General features: G+C 40.4%; 1 protein-coding gene across 12 annotated transcripts in view; it reads right to left on the reverse strand.

Annotated features, from left to right (window-relative positions):
* Positions 1-3119: 3119 nt before the first annotated feature.
* Positions 3120-19231, reverse strand: part of NPL (N-acetylneuraminate pyruvate lyase) — a 33336-nt gene continuing 17224 nt past the window's right edge. For 2 of the 12 annotated variants that reach the window (XM_032463575.1, XM_032463582.1), the window contains exons 6-12: positions 16519-16594; positions 14846-14938; positions 13342-13490; positions 13173-13219; positions 10944-11028; positions 7785-7824; positions 3120-4838 (exon numbers count right to left, since the gene is read on the reverse strand). In XM_032463575.1, the coding sequence (XP_032319466.1) occupies positions 4654-4838; positions 7785-7824; positions 10944-11028; positions 13173-13219; positions 13342-13490; positions 14846-14938; positions 16519-16594 (675 nt within the window). In that variant the 3' untranslated portion in view covers positions 3120-4653. Of the gene's footprint in view, positions 4839-7784; positions 7825-8854; positions 9676-10253; positions 10696-10942; positions 11029-13172; positions 13220-13341; positions 13491-14845; positions 14939-16518; positions 16595-19231 lie in introns of those variants that run through there. The other 10 variants (XM_032463576.1, XR_004313827.1, XR_004313829.1 and 7 more) reach the window with 10 other exon arrangements.

Raw genomic sequence — 19231 nt, forward strand, 5'->3', positions numbered from 1 at the left:
TGGTGGAGCTGGGACTTAAACCCACACAGCCTGAGGTCATACATGTAAGCACAAGGCCAATCCTGCCTTCCACTCAACCATGTTATACTGTTTGTTATTTCATTCTGTATTGAACCCAACTCTCTACTACATCAGCAGGTCCTTGGGCTTGAATCTTAGGGATAACTGGCTCAGAGGTGCTGTTAAAAGTGGACATATGGTTTTAAAACTCTTAATGTAAAATATAGTATGATGTCACCCAGTTTAGATTCATACTCCAGCAGCCACAGACCATGTATGACCTTGATTAAGATATATAACCTCTCTTTGCCATACTTCATCTTAAAAATAGGAAGGTGCTATATTGTATCACTTCTAAAATAAACTTTAAAAAACCATTTTGATATCTCTGGAATGAGATCTGTCACATCGTACCAGTGTTTTTCTTTCTTAGAGGTACATAAAATAATTGTCTTACCATCAAAAACATCTTAGACTCGATGAAATATCAGTAGCCATATCATAAGGTAATTATAAAGAATAAATAAATAAGCATGTAAAGTTCGATACCTGGCATATAACATATTTTAGAAAAAGAAACAAAAAATACAGCATCTGAAAATTGGGCTCTTTGTAACCATGTACGGTTGAAAGGCTGAGGCCCCACCAAGAGCGAGATGGGAAGAGGTATGCAGGTAAGGGGTCCAGGGTGAGCTGCAGTCATCAGTATGTCCTAGGACAGAAAAAGTGATGTGCCACCTGTTAGGGACAAACTGTGCCCACCCAAAGCATCCTAGTAAGGATGCACATTTCACCCTCTAGTCGGAGTTTTGTTAGCAAAATAACAAGCCACAAAACACAGAGCTGATCAGAGCCAGAGTCTAGATTATTCTTTTAAGGTCTGGCTTTGAATGTGTTAGTAACCCATGGCTCAAAAGTCAAGGAGGCCTTGGTCTAACATGAAGTTCAAACTCAATGTTGTAGACCCCGAGAAAGAGACTGATGAATGAAACTGTGGGCGCCCACTGAGCAAACAATATGCAGTTTTGGATAAAGTAAGGACAAGGGCCTGAAACATGCCAGAAGACGAAAATGCAATATATAAAACAAGAGAAGAGTTCACTCATTTTTTAAAAGTGGAATTAATAACGGTACTAATAATGGCTTAAGATGTAAAGGACTAATGACTCTTTTAGTGCAATGAATGTCACAGATGAAGTGCATAATCTGGATTCTAGCAGAAATGAGCGTCCAAGCCTTTGAGGACGAAATAAAAAATGTATGTGGTACCTTTAAAATTATTTTCTTCCCTGTTATATAGTCATGATATTCACTGAAATGCTAATTGCTTTCAAAGTTGTTTTTTATGGTTTGCTGTGCAGACATAGCAGTGAATATTTGCTTTTTTTTTTTTTTTGCTAAGCAAGGATGACGTTGGGAGTCATTCACACGTGTTGGTTTTCCTTATCCATTGTATCAGTTTCCACTGAACCATTTATTTATCTACAAGTTCCTTGGCCACCTGGACAGAAACTTATTTAAGTTCACTGGATTTTGCAACTTGCTTTGTTCACTTTTACAGCCGTATTTGCTTTCTCTGCCTTTATCCTATTGGAATTAGTTTAGTTGACAGTTTCATTTGCTTCTTACTTATGTCGTCAATGAACCACCGTATTCCCTTTCGCGTTTATGGTTCCCGTGTTAACTTGTGAGGCTCTGTCTCCCCACGCATTTGTACGTCTGAGCTTTGCATTGCCTGCTTCAAACCAGCTTTCACTGATACTAATACATTTCTATAAAGTTCCGGGATTATACTTCTTTTTTCAGTGTTAAATAGTTTCACATATCCAGAATCTGTAATGTCCTATGGGTTATAGTATAGAATGTATTATATTTGCACAAACAAAATAATATGATCCTCTGCAAACTACTTTAAAAAACTTTCAACAAGGGTAAATGGGATATACCTGCCTACTGAGAGAAAATGACTCTCAGATTGGAGCGCATAGCAAAATACAAATTTGCTGTATTTAACATTCTGTAGACACCATTTCATTATGTTTACTAATTATGTGACTAAGATTTAAGAAATTCCTGTGAGGTTTTTCTTTTGGTTCTCTAACTTAAAATGCTGAAGTGTCCTCTGTATCAAATGATTTCCTAAGAGTCACCAGGGGGGTTGACAGAACACATGACTTGGGTCAGTTATTTTGTCCACCAGGTAGCCATTTCTCAGCCCCAGAGCCCCAGGTGCAAGGTGATGCCCCACCTCTTAGCTGGTGATGCCCCATCAGGTCTTAGCTCTGCTGCTTGCATAACTTTGGTTCCAAGTTTCCTTCTTAGTTTAATTGAAGGAAATTGAGGGCTGAGTGAGCAAGTGATAAGGGGAATGATTAAATGGGTTAGATCTGTTGTTTGCTCTTCTTGATTTGATGGGCATATAGGTCCCACTCCGGTAACCCCCAAGATGAAAAGTTCCGGCGAACCCAGGTGGGTGCCTGGCCTTGGGTTACGGAGTTACTCTAGAAAGTCCCTCAGTCCAGCCCAGCCTTCTCTTAGACTTCAAATTCCTAAGAGCAGGGATTTTCTGTGCCCTTCAGGAGATTATAAGGAGGAAATTTCTCTCAAGTTGTGGCAGACAGCCTTTCTGGGGAAGAACATGTATTACCTACTTGCCCCACTTCACCACATGGCATTTTCCTACGTCTGTGAATAAACAAACCCAATAGAGATCCTAAGCAAAAACTAGTCCCTGAAGTTACTTAGTCCTTCCAACCATCTCCAGTGAACTAATTTCAGATTTCCATCTTGAAAAAGATGTTAAAAATCAGCTTTTAGTATTGTGATAAACAAAATATTCACATCATTACTTTAGTTTTAACATTAAAAACTAAATTCAAAGATAACAAAAAATTCATATCATTCCAAAATTACACTGCTGATTAAAGGCATTAGTAGTAACATACTGCTATATAATATTCATTTCTAAGGAGTTGAATGTTCAAATATATAGAGCTAAACTCAGCCCTGTTCATTCTGTTTAATCATCATATTTCTCTTTGTGTTCACAAGGTCTTATTAATCATGTTAAAAGTTCTCCAAGCACTGATTTCAAAAGAGTGAAAAAGAGAAAAACAGAATTCTTTGCTTAGCAGATATCCAATATTTATCTTCACTGAAAAATTATCTTGGCTTTTGTATCCTCAGAACCAATGACTGTAACAAAAACCTCAGTTTTCTTCTTTTAGGAAATTAACAGCTGCAGAGAAGAGTTTCAGTGAGATAGAACACAAGCTCACATAGATCACTGTGATTCAGTTTCTAATTCAGATATCCTAAAGGAGAGAGAAATATGAGAAAACAGTGTGTCATTCCTGGGCCAAAAGAAGAGTGAGGAGACATAACAATTATTAACTACCTGACCAATTAAAGAGAGTGGTTAGCAAGATGACTGAATCCACTGATAACTCCCAATTTTCATTTTGAAAAAGGTTCTTTTTAACATTAAAAATTAAAAAAAATAGAGTAAACTGATATGACTTTCAAATCCATTTCCTCTGCCAATGAGCAGACCAATTAGACGGGAAACAAAATTAAATCTTATGTAGTTAACAGACTGGATAGTCAAGTTTAAAATCACTAAGGGTTGACCATCAATATACCTTGTTGCTAGAAAGCAGGGTTTGTCAGAGAGGAGACTGAGCAGCAGTGATCTATTTCAGAGAAAGACAAAGGTAAAGAAGGTGTATCGAGAAAGCTAAGTGACATTCTTTGAGTTGTCCCCAAATCTTTTATCACTGGAAAGTGACTGCTTGAAAATGTGATTGGGAAATAATGGTGGCCCCTGGGCTCACTGCAGAAAGGATGATGGCTTTCACTTTCAATAATTCAGGGCTCCGTCCGAGGACACTTTCTTCTCAGTGAGGGAAGGGGAAGTTTGTGGTGCCCAGAGCAGAAAGCTTCTTGGTCCTGTGAAACTTTGAGCTTTGAGAAGTTCTCCAAAGCAACAGGTGGAGACTTGAATTCATCTTTGGGGAAGGCCTTTCCTTTGTTATGTGAAAACCACCCTAATGGACCCTTCAGTTATAGTAAACGAAGCAAGTCTTCACCTAACCCAATGTTTTGGGAGAAAACTATGACATTGTAATCAATCTAGATAGAGCAGCCAAGTTAACTGATATGTTAATAGTTGTGCCCAGTTGAGTCATGTGGTAATTTGGCATTGAAGTTAGTGTGCCTAAATGAAACAGCTCAGAGCTGTCCTAGATTCCAAAGGAATATTTATTAAAAGGAAAGTACATTATAGTGATTTAAAATAAGAAAACTTTAAAATAGGATTAAGAACCAGAAATCAAGATAATGGAAGCTCCCAAAGGCAGTTGGAATTAATCAATTACAATTCTCCTCTTGATTCCATCTCATCCATATAAGCAAACATTTCTCCATAAAAATTTTGTGAAATATTGAATGACTTAGGACTCATGACTCTTTTTAGAATTTTTGCCCCTTTATAAATGAAAACTTTTAAAGGACTACAGTAGATATTTAAATACTTGTTGATTTCATTTGCTAGGAGAGTTTAGTTCAAGTTCATCTAAAAAGTCCTTGAAAATGAACGCACTCCTCAAGGTGAACTATATCTCAATGTACATGCCCTGATTTGAGAGAGAGGCACTAGCTACAAGCTTCCAAGTTTCCATCCTTTAAATCAGTGAAAGAAAGGAAATCCAAGCTTTTCAGTTTAGCTTCCACATGATCAGTAAATTCCCTGGAGACTTTCTGTAGTGGAAGCCGGGGTGGGCCCATTGGAATCCCAGAGACGAGAGTCATGATGGCTTTGGTCTGTGACACTCCGAAACCTAGACAGGAAAATATAAGTGAGGAAACATGGCTCAGATTGTCCACTTTGCCACAAACACCCTAAAGAAGAGATCATATTCTTAGTGATTACTGTGATAGGACAAAATAGAACTAAAATATGAGAACATTTCTAGTCAATATGGCAGACTGAATGGACATAGGAAATCCCTCTTCCTGCTTTAAGCACATAGAAATGCTGGAAACTTTTTAACAAATTGACAAACTGTAAGACAGAACAATGCGAGATTCAAAATCAATCCTAAAAGTAAGGAGGAACAAGAAGTATCAGGAATGAAGAGGTCAGAGTGGTGAGGACGAGCTGAAGCCAAATGGTCCACGAGGATAATCTGATTCAGCTATATACCGTGTGGACTGAATGATGTAGGACTTCATCACTAGGACAGAATTCAGTTTGAGCACATCTAAGAAGTCCCTGAGAAATGCACTACGTAAGGTGTTATATGACTCTGCGCTGCTGTTTTAGACTGGGACAGGAGTGCAAGGTGAAGTCTTGAGTCTGTACATATCAAGGAGCTGGAACTAAACTCCCAGTGTAAAACTGGTAGCTAGCCTTCTATGAAAAGCAATGGGGGAAAAAAAACTGGCCCACTGGCAAGGAAGCCTGACATCTGCCAGGATGTGGATGGAAAAAGATCATATGAAAGAAACCCCAAGTTTGTACCATATATGCATGCTGGATCCACATTTACATTATGCACTTGGTACAGGAACCATACTAAGAAATATACATGAAGCCTGACTAGAAACGGTGAAACTATATTGTCCCAGCAGAGACAAATGTAAAACCACTTGACAGGACACTTCACAACCTAGAGCACAATGGATTTCCCAGAAAACAACTACCTGTGAAGATGAGTTCAGAGTTAAAAATTACAAAGCACACGAGGAAAAAGAAACTGCAAGGGAGTCAGTGAATGTGTAACCGACAAATTTCACATCCTGAGAACAGATGACACAAAATTCTGAAGGAGACTTCACAGAAATAAAAGAAGGAATAGAAGCCATAAGCTAAGAGAAGGGCATATAAATACAGAACAGGAAGATCTGGGGAAAAAAAGCCAAAACGAAATACTGAAAATGAAAATATATAATCAGTAAAACTAAATTGTAGGAAACATAGCTAAAGATAGAATTAGTGATTTTGAAGGTAGACCCAAGGAAATAACCCAGAATACAGCAGAGAGAGAAAGATATTTGTCTTCTTAACTGGCTATTGCTTTTGGATCCAAGGTATGAGACGTAACTTTCTTTTGCTAAGTTAACTTTGTTACAGTAATAATTGAGCATTGGGAAGGAAAATATTAGCATGACTAAATATCTAGAATATAGTGTGATTAATGCAAAATGGCCTTATTATGAATAGCTTATTATGAATGGTGGAAGAAGGAGTTACCTTCATGATAAGACTTTGTCATGTTTATTAAATCTCTTGTACACACAGTGGAATATTACTCAGCCATAAAGAAAGAGTGAAATCTTGTCATTTGTGACAATACCAATGGACCCAGAAGGTATTATGCTAAGTGAAATAAGTCAGATGAAGACAGACAAATCCTGTATGATTTTACCTATATGTGGAATCTAAAAACAACACATGAACAGACAAAACAGAAACAGAGTTATATAGTGCTGTATGTCAATTTTATCTCAATGAAACTGGAAGGAAAAAAAGATAAGTCTCTCTTTGACTAAACCATGAAAAGTTCAACCTCTAAGGAAGTCAGAAATGAGCTCTTTAAAGATATGATCTTTTCGATCATAAACATTATCTTCAAGAGCCTCTTTCATAATGCCAATATTCTGGCAAAACAGTAAATCCTTTCAGGTAGTATCTTAGAGATGTATTTTACAAAACTATTGCAGTATCACTGCTGGTGTGCAAAGAGATCTTACACATACAGGTAAACTTTTAGTTCTTTTAAAAAAAATTTAATAGTTCAATAACTACTTTAATGCACTTTAGGAACAAATACCAAGCCCGCAATTTTGGGAAAGGTATTGCTTAGGGCAAGGGAATAGTAATTGTTAATAACAGTACTGGTGGCACACAAATATGACAAAAGTCATCCAAAAGCAAACGGGAAGTATTCTCTTTGAAGGATTAAGAAATCTAGCTGAAAACCCTGTGAGAATGAGGGGTACATAACACATAATAGATGCTTAGGGTTTGGGAGGAGTTGCCAGGAAGAGGCAGAAAGACTCTGAAAGGAAGGTGGGAGGTCGGCCAAGAATAAACTTAAAACTATTCCTGGACTTGCCCCAGGTTCTCAGGAAGGGCCAATCTCTTGCAGAAGTGGAGTGAATGGTGGCATTTGTTACTTGCTATGGGATAAGACTTAGGAGACTGTGGAGAGGTTTCTCAACTCAAATTCACTGTATTTCCCTCAAATTTTACATTGTCATGTTATCCAAACCTCCATCCATTTAAGCTCACTTGTGTTAATAAACTCCTATTAAATTGCAAATGCTCTTGGGAGAGCTGTCAGTCATTCACAGTTTAATAAGATCTATATTCAAACTGCCCTCCTCCAAGCACTTAGGCTGAAATAAGCCACAGTGTGGAAGTAGAATTTTAATGAGCAGAGCCAAGTAAAGGGAGGGAGAGTTGATGGTGTAGGAGAGAAGGAATTAAAAGAAAAGGTGTGTGCATAGAGTGGGGAGGTGGGCAATGTGCTAAAATGGAGGAGAGAGATTGGTGAGAAGGTTGCCAAGACCTTCCAATTAGGTTTACTCCACCATTTTATAGGATTGGCCCTGAAGATTAGTATTAGGAATAAAACCCTGTTTGTAGTAAGTAGATTAAAAGCTGTTCTTGTCCAGCCCTCAGAGAAAGCAATGAAAGTCCCTCATCACTTTCTCTTAAACCCTCAGAGAAAGTCCATTTCTTTTATACTCTCCATTAGCAGACCAAGCGGGAAACTTACCCAGTTTGACCACAAAGTTGATAAATCTCTGAATGCAAAACTGGAAAGGAGCAAACAAATCTATAGTCAGTATTACTGAACCATGATAATAATTTAAAGAATTTAGAGGTCAAATGACAGAAATCCCAAACTAAAAAGTCCACACACACACCTTAGTTTTCTGAATGTCTGTCAGAATGGAGAAAAACAGCCAAGTGAGGATGGTTGAGGTCCATCCAGGATAAGGCAGGATCTTTCCATACATACAAGCTTTAAGAAACGAGCCCATGAAGAAAAGACGCTCTAATGATGGAATTGTATAACCGAGAACTAGGATGGGGAAGGTACCCTTTATCCATCTAGGTTACACGGGTAAACTTATTAGCTAGTGAGGATGTATCCAAACTGGGGCACTCTAACCTCTGGGGCGCTTTCCAAGATACCTCAAGGGCACTTGGCCAAGGCTAAGATTTATGGACATTAATTTCAGGATCCTCAACTCCAAAAAGTTCTATTTCTAAAATGGATCATAGTAAGGATTTGCACATAATGGAGGTGCAGGCTGTCCGTTTATATCTCTCCTTTCACAGACCTTCTCTCACTTGTGAAAAATAAAAAAACATACCTCCTATATCACTGCCTTGGAACATCTCTGGGAACCAAATAAAAGAGCGAATCAAAATGTTGGTATTGGAATCAACAAAGTTGACAAAGTGATTCCTCTAATTAATGGATAACACGTCCTCTAAAAAGTCAGAGGGTTTTCAATTTTTTCCTTTCAACATTTCTTTTAATGTGGTGATTGAGGTTGTCAGCTGAAAATCATTAAATGATCAAGCATTCTGTGATTTTTTTGGCATATGACTCAAAAACTGTTCAAAGAACGGAGTGACTGCTATATAACATTTCTTCCCTTCTTATCTACTCATATATATGAACAGGGTTTATTTCTAATACATAGCACTTATTTCTGTAAAAACAAAAAAACTGAAATAGTATTAAAGCTGAACTTTAGCTCATCCTAGCAATAAAGAATACTCATCCAGGAATTCATGAAGCAATTAATTAAAAAAAAAAGATTCCCATCCATCTTATTAAGAAATGCACTTTTAATAACATTTCACTTTTACATTGTTTTAATCAATTGTATGCTAGGAATAAAAAATTCAATGAAGAATAAAATTTAATATCCAGAGCCTTGCAAGCATGTGTACATGTTCTTTTTTCCTTCACACACAAACACATTACATTGTACATGACAGTCACATGTCTCTGCTGCCTTTTTAAGCAGTTAATATATCATGGAGATCTTTCCAGATCTGTGCATATAAAAGTATCTCATCCTTTTAAAGGGCTGTAGATAATTCCATTGCATAAGGCAAATGTAATGTATTTGACCATTTCCTTACAGGTGGATATGTGGGTTGCTTCCATCTTTTGCTATTATAAATAATGCTGTAAGGAACATCTTTGTACACATGTCATTTCATCATAAATATAACAGATGGCATTTAAGTCCATGAGAATAGGTAAGTTTAGCTCTTGTCTGCTTCTTCACTTGTCAGCAAACTCCTTTCGGGCAGAGACCAGCTTGAATTGAAATTGTGCATTTAGCTCAGCCCTTGGCATGTTAGTAAAAGAGTAAGTGAGACCCATTCACACTTGCAAGAAGAAACAGAGAATGTGATAAACTAAACTCCCTACCAACACTGTTTTGAGGGAAGTGATTTATTTGAGTGGGACTCAATAAAACAAAAGGTGGGGGCGGGGAAGAGATGGACACGGAATCAGCCAATAAAAGAGCCCACTAAGTGGAAGGGTCCATATCACAGCTGTTTCACACTTTATTCCATCCTGTGATTTTCCTGTCGTTCAGCTTGGAAGAGGTTGGAATTTTCAGAAATGATTTTTTCTGGGAAACAAAGAAAAAATAAAACCATAAAGGAAAAGTGGTGGCAGAGTCTGCACACTTCAGACTTCATATCTTAATTTAAACCAAAGTCTTGCACAATGTTTAACTTAGTTGATGTAACTTCCTAAGTCCTTGCCCTGCTCCTGCTCTCAGCTTCCCCTGGTCTGGGGCTAAACACAGGTGATTAAGTAGCTATTTAAACTTTAAGTAGCAAGTAGATTCAGGCTGGCTCGCTGTTCAGGACCAAAGGGCAGAGAATGTAATTAATCATACCTGGCGACTGCTGCCTCATATTCCCCCTGGTTGGCGCTCTGGTCACTCCCTCTGACCTCCAGAATGCTTTCTGACTTCTGCTCTGTACTTTCTGATTGCCCTGATTGTGGCCCGTCTCATTCAAAAGAGCCCTTATCTGAGCTTCATTGGGTCCGACCACCTGCTCTGATCTTGCTTATGCTGTTCATTCCCACTCGTTTTTTCGGGATTGTCCTGTCACTTTCATGATCCTTGAAGTCCCTATGCCCCTCAGCCTCCAGAAGCCTTCCTGCTGTGCCTACTTCTTTCCACTTTATCCCGTTTACCTGAAGTACACACGCTACCACCTGCTGGGACTGGTTCCACCCTTCAGAGAGGCTCTTCCTTCTCTGGACAGCGAGGCTGTGCTCCATGAGACATTGACAGCAGCTCCCCTGGGGTCTTCCTGGAACACATCAACTCCTGCTTCCCTCTTTTCCTGTTTCAAAAGCCAGTGTCTCCTTTTGGATCACCTGCTTGGCTCTTGCTTGCTGCCCGATGGATGTTCTCAGTTCTCAGCACCTCTCCAGGGCAGAGAGGACTAACCTGCTGACTCTGGGTTAAGTCTCCCCCTTTCAGGTCACCAGCTTCAGAGCTTCCTTATATACTCGGGTGAGTCAGGTATGAGGTCCTCACGGGGATGGTATGTGGTCATTTCCCCAGAAATCCATCACTATTATTTCACAGTCACACAAATACTTGGAATGTAGAATAAAAATGAGATCACTCCTAAGAGGAACAGAGGGGACTCATTCCCATATGGGGCCTTTCCTGATAGACATTCAGGGAGCACAGACAGGGGCGCCAGGTTTGGTTTTAAACAAGGAAGAGTAAGAAACAGAAGGAAAAGCAAGCCAGCGGCAGCCAGGCAATTTTAATAAGGGCGGGTGTGGCAGGAACGCTGATGGGAGAGAACGAACATTCTCAGGTGGGAAAGAAGAAAGCTGTGATTTGTACGAAGGGAAAAGAAAGCTAACCTGATAGTTCAGGGCTGAAGAGAAATCCTTTCGTTCAAAAGCCTCCAACATCTGGTTTGTCTTTTTTCCCAGGTAGTTATAGGTACTGGAAAGAAAACAGCACATCCTGTAGGATCCGTAGCTCAGCAGGAAGGTCCCGCTCTTCAAACCCCTCTGATGCTTAAAAGGCAAAAATAGACCAGGGTTCCTTGAAGCCTATTTTCAGGCCCTATTCTTTTAAAGGATTAGGTGTCTTCCGTTCTGAGTTTTCCAGCAACACTAAGCAGTGCAGAGGAGGCAGGGGACACCAGAGGGAATGAAGAAAAGGGAGGGAAACAGAAAAAGTTCAGTTAGAAAAAAGAAAAAAATAAAGTGAAAGATGGAGATGTATTTGGTAAGGAGTGATTGAGGGCAACACCTGCCCCAGCGCACACATGCAGGCACAATGCTAGACAAAAGCTGTGGATCAAATGTAGTATTTGAGGGGGGTCCTCAAAGCCCTATGCTGAGGAATTGGGTGAACGGAGCACCAGAGTAAAAGGGACAGATCCCAACAGTTTACCTAAGCTCTCTGTCAACTTGTATATTACTTAGAGACGAGTTTCTAATAATAATGTTGATACTGATAAAAATAATACAAGAGGCCATTTGTTGGCTATTATATTCCGGGTGCCTGATGAAGATCATGTCTAATCTTCTCAAAGCCTTGCGAGGTGGATGTGGTTTCTATTTTGCTGTGAAGAAACTATGTCTCAAAGAAGGGCTACAGAGCTGTCGAGAAGGCTCTCCACCTCTTCACCTGCCTTCTGTGATGCGTCAACAAAAATGAAGGTGAGAGTTAGTTATTTGATCTGATAAAATGTTCTTGATGACTTAAAAAAAAATCTCTAGTTCTACCAATGAGGCCAAATATCTTAGACTAATCACTGAGTTTTTAGAGAAATCAGCAAGGTAGAAGGTTCTAGAATTTCAGAACAGGAGTGTCTCCTTAGTTTCTAATGACTTTTCCTATAGTAAGGCAGGCTCAGAAAAGATTTTTATCTTGATGTACCAGGAAGAGAATATTGTTGGTACTTCATGTGTATAGCTCCTGGAGTCAACAGCAAGGATTCCCAGAACGTGAGGTTCACATCATCCTCTGGTAATAAAGTGGGGAAGAACGAAATGTAACAGTTCTGATAAGTCCCTTGTAGATGTGAGACACCCGAAGTCACAGTATGTCCATGAATGTCCGAAGGGTTTCAGAGGACTGTAATTCGAATCCCAGGGGTCTCAGGTGGCCAAAAAAAAGGGGGGGGGGGACCTAACAGGTAAGAATCTCCTGGGTCAGCAGATCCAGGCTTTCCGGTTTCCTCAGTAGAAATGTCCTTCAGTGAGGACAGATGTTGCAGCCATCCTGGTTTGGTGAACAAGCCATTAAGATTATCCTGCTCAACTACTCTTCATCAAAGCCATGCTCACCAAGACATGTTATGAGTATTATTTTGCTTCCCCTGTATTTTTCCTACTGGGAGGAAATACAGTTTCAGTTAATGCAAATTTCAATCAGTCTGCTTGCAAGCACGTTTCTAATGAATTAGGTTAACGTGTGCAGTGGACATGCTAAATCGAATGCCCCTAAGCCTTCTGCTGAGTGGACATCAGATCACATGATTCTGCCTTCCTAGCTGCAGCTACCTGGACCTTACGTGGACACCTGACCCTGCACTGCTATCTAGTGACATCCTGAGATGCCCCACGTGGGCACCATGACTGGCCACGAGCGTGCGGACGTGGAGAGAGCCCACCTAGAGAGAAAGAGAGGGAAATACAGAGCTTCCAGAGGACCACAGATGGAGAAAGGTCTGCCTTGGCTGTTGAGAGCTTTGCAGTTTCAAGTTCTCATCTTCACTGCACTTCCTCAAGCTTTATGAAATTTCCCAGAATTTTAAAATAACTTACCTCCTTTCACATAGCTAGTTTAAGTGGGTTTCTGTTATTTGTAACCAAATAATTTCTGACAAAGAAGTCCTGTGCGTGCTTTCAGCCTGTGTGCTTCACCTCTAACTGCAACAGGTGCCTCTTAGAACAAAGACTGAGTTGCTAAGAAAACGCTACTTAATTCCCTTTCACTGAAAGAATGTGGCAAAGAAAGGCGCTCCTATTAGGAAAGGTGTACATGCAAGAAAGATAACTACTCAGGGGATGAATGCCTCTGGGCGGAGGGCATTTTACATTTATAACCATTGGGAAGAAATGTGTCCAGCTTACCTGCCCACTGCTCCAGTTGCTCCCATCACCAGAGCACTCAACAGTTGCTAATCAGAAACAAAGAGTATTTACTTTGATGAAAAATAAAAGAGATGCTACTAAATCAGCAGTCACATAAATTGTATGGGAGGGACACTAACCTGCTGGGATATGCCAGGGAGTGACTCACCTCGTCCACCCCAAAAAGGAATGCAAACTGTCGCTGGCGATTCTGATCGACACACTGCCCGAAGTCTAAGAGATCTGTGTCACTGAATTTCAGCCCTTGGAAGGTGGGGATCTTCTCCTGAATCCCATCCAACAACTCCTCAGCACGAACTGCTCGAAATAATGAATGTCTCATTCATCCGCACACCTCCAGGAAAGATCAGAGAACATCTCATCTGGCCCTACACTTCTGCATGGAGCTGCCAGGGGCTGTTCTCAGCCACAACCGACTGTCGACTGGATATAATCACTTGCCCTTGCCTCCCAGTGACTGTGTGCTTGTCAGATTACAGCCCTAAGTCTTCTGTTCCTTGAAGACAATAGGATAATATTGATAAAGCACAATTTCTTCTTTAAGACGTATTTTTATTGAAGTATAGTCCGCTCATGAAATTGTCATGAACTAACAATGTTGTGTCCATTTCTGGTGTACAGCATAATATTTCAGTCATATAGGAACATATATATGTATATTCATTTTCATATTCTTTTTCACCATAAGTTACTACAAGGTACTGAATAGAGTTCCCTGTGCTATACAGTATAAACTTGTCGTTTATCTCTCTCATATATAGTAGTTAGTACCTGCAAATCTCAAACTCCCAATTTATCCCTTCCCACCCCATTTCCCCACTGGTAACCATAAGTTTGTTTTCTATATCTATGAGTCTGTTTCTGTTTTGTAAATAAGTTCGTTTGGCTTTTTTTTTTTTTTTTTTAGATTCCACATAGGATTGATATCATATGGTATTTTTCTTTCTCTTTCTGGTTTAGTTCATAGAGAATGACATTCTTCAGGTCCATCCATGTTGTTGCAAATGGCATTATCTTATTATTTTTTATAGCTGAGTAGTATTCCATTGTATAAACATACCCACAGCTTCTTTATCCAGTCATCTGTTGATGGACATTTAGGTTGTTTCCATGTCTTGGCTCTTATAAACAGTACAAAGCACAATTTCTATTTTTTCTCTTAAGGAAGTTAGAAAGAAGTGGGAGTTTTAAAAATAACCTCCTAAGAAATTTCATCTAAGTGTAAGAATCTTCTGGCTGGAGAAGCACAGTAATGACAAGAGGTCAGAGTACCTCCCTATATGCCAGGCACTGAGTATACAGTGGGGCACAAGGTAGACACAGCCCTTGTCCTACAGGGGCTCAGAGGCTGTGTCTTCCTGCATGAGAAGGAGAGGTGTGTGTGACAGACACCGGTGTCTGCTAGACGTGCCTAAGGGTCAACCTGTCTTTTATACTTAAATCTCCCACTGTAAGGTGGTGTCAATGATTGATGAGAGCTGACTTATTTTTGGCAAGAGTGACTTATATTGAGTAGTTGGAACCATCTGGTCAATATTCTATCGCTTTTGTGACATGGGGTGGGGTGGGGTGGGATGGAGTGAAGGTTTCTTAGTGAAACGGTACGATGTGAGGGGTGAAGGGCAAGACACATGGAAGGAAGCAGTACTTACTCTTTACCCCCGTCAAGGCAGGAATGTGATAGTAGTAAAACGGCAAAGCAGGGGCAGCGGCAGCCACCTCCTTTAGGAAATTAACCAGGATATCTGAAAGAAGAATGGGAAAAGCCATGGTGCGAGCCAAAGTGAAACACCGGTTTTCCCCAGTGAAAAAATGAACCATCTAATGAAATGCAAGCATCCTTTTCAGAAGCCAAAAATTCTTGACCACTCTCACCATCTCTCAGATTTCTACTGCAGTGTCTTTGCAATTCAGTTCCTTCAAAGTTTTATTTCCCTTTCTGCAGGAAGGCCAAAGTAACGGGACCACCTTCCTGTCACCCCTGCCGTACTAAAGTACTATTAAAAAAATGGTGCAAATCTTCCCACATTTTAAGAGAAGCTCATAAAATATTCTTACAAAAACCAGAAGCCCATCAGGCAGGCTAGGATCCTTGTCCTCTCACCCAGCAGGGTACGTGTGGTCAGTGAACAGCCAATGACTTTGAATTAGGATCAGAATAAGGTTGTAACTGAGGAAATTCGACAACAAAAAGATAACCAACATCTGCTCAAAATGGGAAGTCATAAAGGCAGTGGCACACCTCATAATAATTCAACCAGAGTTTGGTACTTTCCCCTTTTGGGGAGAAATTCAGATGTATCAGAGGAGAGTTCATTCTGGTTTACTAAGGAACTGGGGTTTCCTGCATCGTCCGATTTGAGCTTCTGCTGCGACGTTACTGCAGATGATAAATGAACACAGCAGAGCTGCTCACGATTTGGATGCCACTGGACAGTGGGAGAGAGAATCTTACGTACTTCATCTGAATACTGTGATGATGTATTCTGTCTGTGACAAATATTTCTGATAAAATTATTATGTATAATTTGTTATTTTTCCTTTGTCTTTTGGGAAAAGTACTTAGGCAAAAAATTCCAAAACCATGTGAAAAAAAACTTTAAAAATGTTCATTCTACATTTCCCAAATTTAACTATTTAAATTACTTACCTATATTAACAACTATTTTCTCTCTACCAGTAACAGGTGACATTTCATAATTCTGACCCATTATACATTTAGTTATGGATTTATTTAATCATGCATGCAGATAACACCTTGTCTGTTTTTAAACCTTTTAAAATTTGTATTTTATTTTTGATAATCAAAAGAATTCAAAAGACACAAATAGTTTCCACAGAGAAAACAATGATGATACTTTGGAAGACAATGAATGTTTCTGTGAAATGTCTTTTCAAATTCATTGCTTACTCAAACTTGAAAAGAACATGTAGTCTCAAAATGCCCATCACTACACTCCTCTTTCTTGAGAAAAATGGTCTCAAGCTTCGCCATGTGACTCTGACACTCTGCACAACTGACTGGACAGGAAGCGGACACCTGACCCAAACACAGGCACCTGTAGGTTGACCCGAGGCTTGGTGGGATGACCTGATCAGATTACTTGGCCAAAGAGCTTAAGTCCTTTCATTTAAGTCCCTTAATGGAGTCTTCTCTTTTTTGGATCCAGGGAGGCTGAATACTCCGGAGGACTACTGTACCATTGCAACTTCATGCCTCCAGTCCCCAAGCCTTTACTTTCATGACTTAGATACAACCATCTGGAATGAAGGCATAAAGAAGTGGACCATGTGAGGCACTATGCATTTAGAATCATCTACCTACCTTTGTTCCATGGCTTGAGAAAGAAAGGTGCGATGACAGCGATGCCATCAGCTCCTATTTTTGCGGCATGTTGGGCCTTTAAAAGAAGAAAAACCATTGGTCACAATTCTGACGTGTGTGGGTGTGGGGGCTCCTCAACACCAACAAGCAATTCTCAGACACCAGCTGGGTTCTTACAATTCAACTCAGCTCTGACACTGTGTGTCTGGAGACAGAGTCAGATTGCACAGGTTAAGGGCTCAGCCCCACAAGACTAGCCCCCTACCCTCACTTCAAATCCCAGGTTACCACCTGGGCTTCTGACCGATGGGCCACAGACTGAAGGTTCTAACGATGCCCTCCTTGGATGAATTAATTTGCTAGGGCAGCTCACTGAACTCAGAGAAGCATTTTAATTACTAGATCAATGTTGTTTTAAATTAAAGGATACAAGTCAGGAACAGCCAGATGGAAGAGATGCACAGGGCTAGGCATGGGGAAGGGGCACAAAGCGTCCCTGTCCTCTCCGGGTGCAGGTGCCCCACCCTCCCCATGTCTCCACAGGTTCACCAAACTGGAAGCTCGCTGAAACCTGTCCTTTGGGGGTTTTGTGGAGGCTTCACTACACAGGCACGGTTGATTAAATCACTGGCCTTTGGTGACTGGTTCAAATTTCAGCCCCTCCCCTCCCTGGAGGAAGGGGGCTGGGACTGAAAGTCCCAACCCTCTAATGCACTTGGTTGGTATTCTTGACAACCAGCCACATCCTTAGGTGCTTTCCAAGTCACTTCATCAACATAACAAGAGGTATCTTTACTGTTCTCATCTCCAGAAATTCCAAGGGTTTCAGGAGCTCTGTGCCAGAAATGGGGCGAAGACCAAATACATATTTCTTGTTATAAATAACAGTAGCACAACCATCCTGAAGTAAGTGATTTGCTATGTTCACCGACAGCTTAGATTATTAGAAGTTAACAACAAACTCTTCAAACTTCTTTTCACTTGAGAGTGGAAAATTAGCCAAATTTAATGATAAACGTCATTACCAGGGAAACTCCAAGGCTGCAAAGCAGAGACCCCTGGCAGAGGTGAGCTGCGTTATTTAATCTTATTCTCTTCAGACTTCGTCAGTACAAAAAAACCTTGCTAAGAAGACATGAGCAGTTCATTTTGACAAATTATAACTATTAACAGAGAAACCTACAGATGTTATTTCTCTTCTAGCGTTCAGCCCACTGGATGACACCTTCTTTCTCTCCAAAGATATGATAATCATATTTTTAAATTTATATTACAGATTGGGAATGTGGTTGAGAAGGAAAAGATTATACACGTCATGGAAGATACACTGCAGTACTCTTCTGATGTTTTCTCAAATTCCCTCAGAAAAATTAAACATTTCCTCCCACTGGACCCTCGTAACATTTTTAAAATCTATTTCAAGCAGAGCACCTGAGCCTACCATGCTGTAAGACAGTTACGAGTAGGCACTGTTCTCCAACACGAGTGACCTCCCTGAGAGCAGAGGCCAGATCTTACTGACTCTTGTGTTCAGGTCAGTCACGGTGCTGAGCACACAGCAGGGACTCAGTAGACGCTTGCTGAGCGTTCTGAAACATGCCCCGCTACCTAAAACGGGAAAATGGCTTTCCTCTGAGATACCACTTTAACTCACAGTGGTGTCTATATCTAATAGACATGATTAACTTTCGGCAGAATTAAAGTAGGAGAGTCAAAAAGAGACCGAGATATAGTCCAAAGACCAATCAAGACACTGGATACAATTTTACTAACACAGAACTGGAATGTGATGTATCTGAGTCATTTACTTTGCACCCTGCTTAGGACAAAGTGGAAGGGTAACTTAGCTGAAAGTAAGGGGAAATAGCCCACTTTTGGAGACAGTTGATGGCAGTGGCCATTCAAGCATCATCCAGTGGGGAGTTATGTCTAAGCAGATGCCATGACTACTGTCCCCTTGGCAAGAATTACCCCTACAGCAGGAAAGTACCTGTACACTGAGATTATCTTTACATTGTTCTAGTGTTCAGCCCAGTGGATGACACTGCCTTTCATGCCATGACATGACAATATTTAAAATTTAGATTACACATAGGAAAAGAAAGCAATTGAAAAGGGAAGAGAAAAAAAAGATTTCCTCCACTAGGCTACTTTAGTTGAAAGATCTATTATAAGAAAAACAAATCAAATGTAAAAAGAATAGACCAATGAAAATAGAGTACATGAAATTGAAAGTCTGACTGGAAAGCCTGACTCGCTCAGGTCTCTGGGCAAGAGCACCATCCTCTTCTGGTCCTGAGAAGACAGCACACAGCTCCTGCCACCCCTTTCTATATATTTCTCTTCTGTTTTCCTCCAGCTCCGGGGGAGCAGGAAGCACTTTGATGGAGAGGCATGAGCTCCCCCGTAACAGCAGCAGCGCCTGAGAGACAGTGTATCTCTGTAGCAGCTGCTCCCAGACCTCCCCCCCCCCCCCGTAAGGCTGCAGCTGGGGTTGGGGGTGGAGAATCCAGGTCCCCGCTGCTGCTGTTCGAGTCTCTAGGGTTTGCCCCGTCGGCAGCAATTTATCCGCAGAATTTTATCACCTTTTTCTTGCTTGTCAAAATGTTTGTTAAAAGAGGAGAAATTACTTCAGAAAATATGGCCTTCATAAAAATATAAGCCGCTTGAAATGCTTTGCAATTGAAAAGTGTGTTTTTACTATAGCATGTCA

The sequence above is a fragment of the Camelus ferus genome, chromosome 21 (assembly GCF_009834535.1).
Source record: "Camelus ferus isolate YT-003-E chromosome 21, BCGSAC_Cfer_1.0, whole genome shotgun sequence".
Classification (NCBI taxonomy): Eukaryota; Metazoa; Chordata; class Mammalia; order Artiodactyla; family Camelidae; genus Camelus; species Camelus ferus.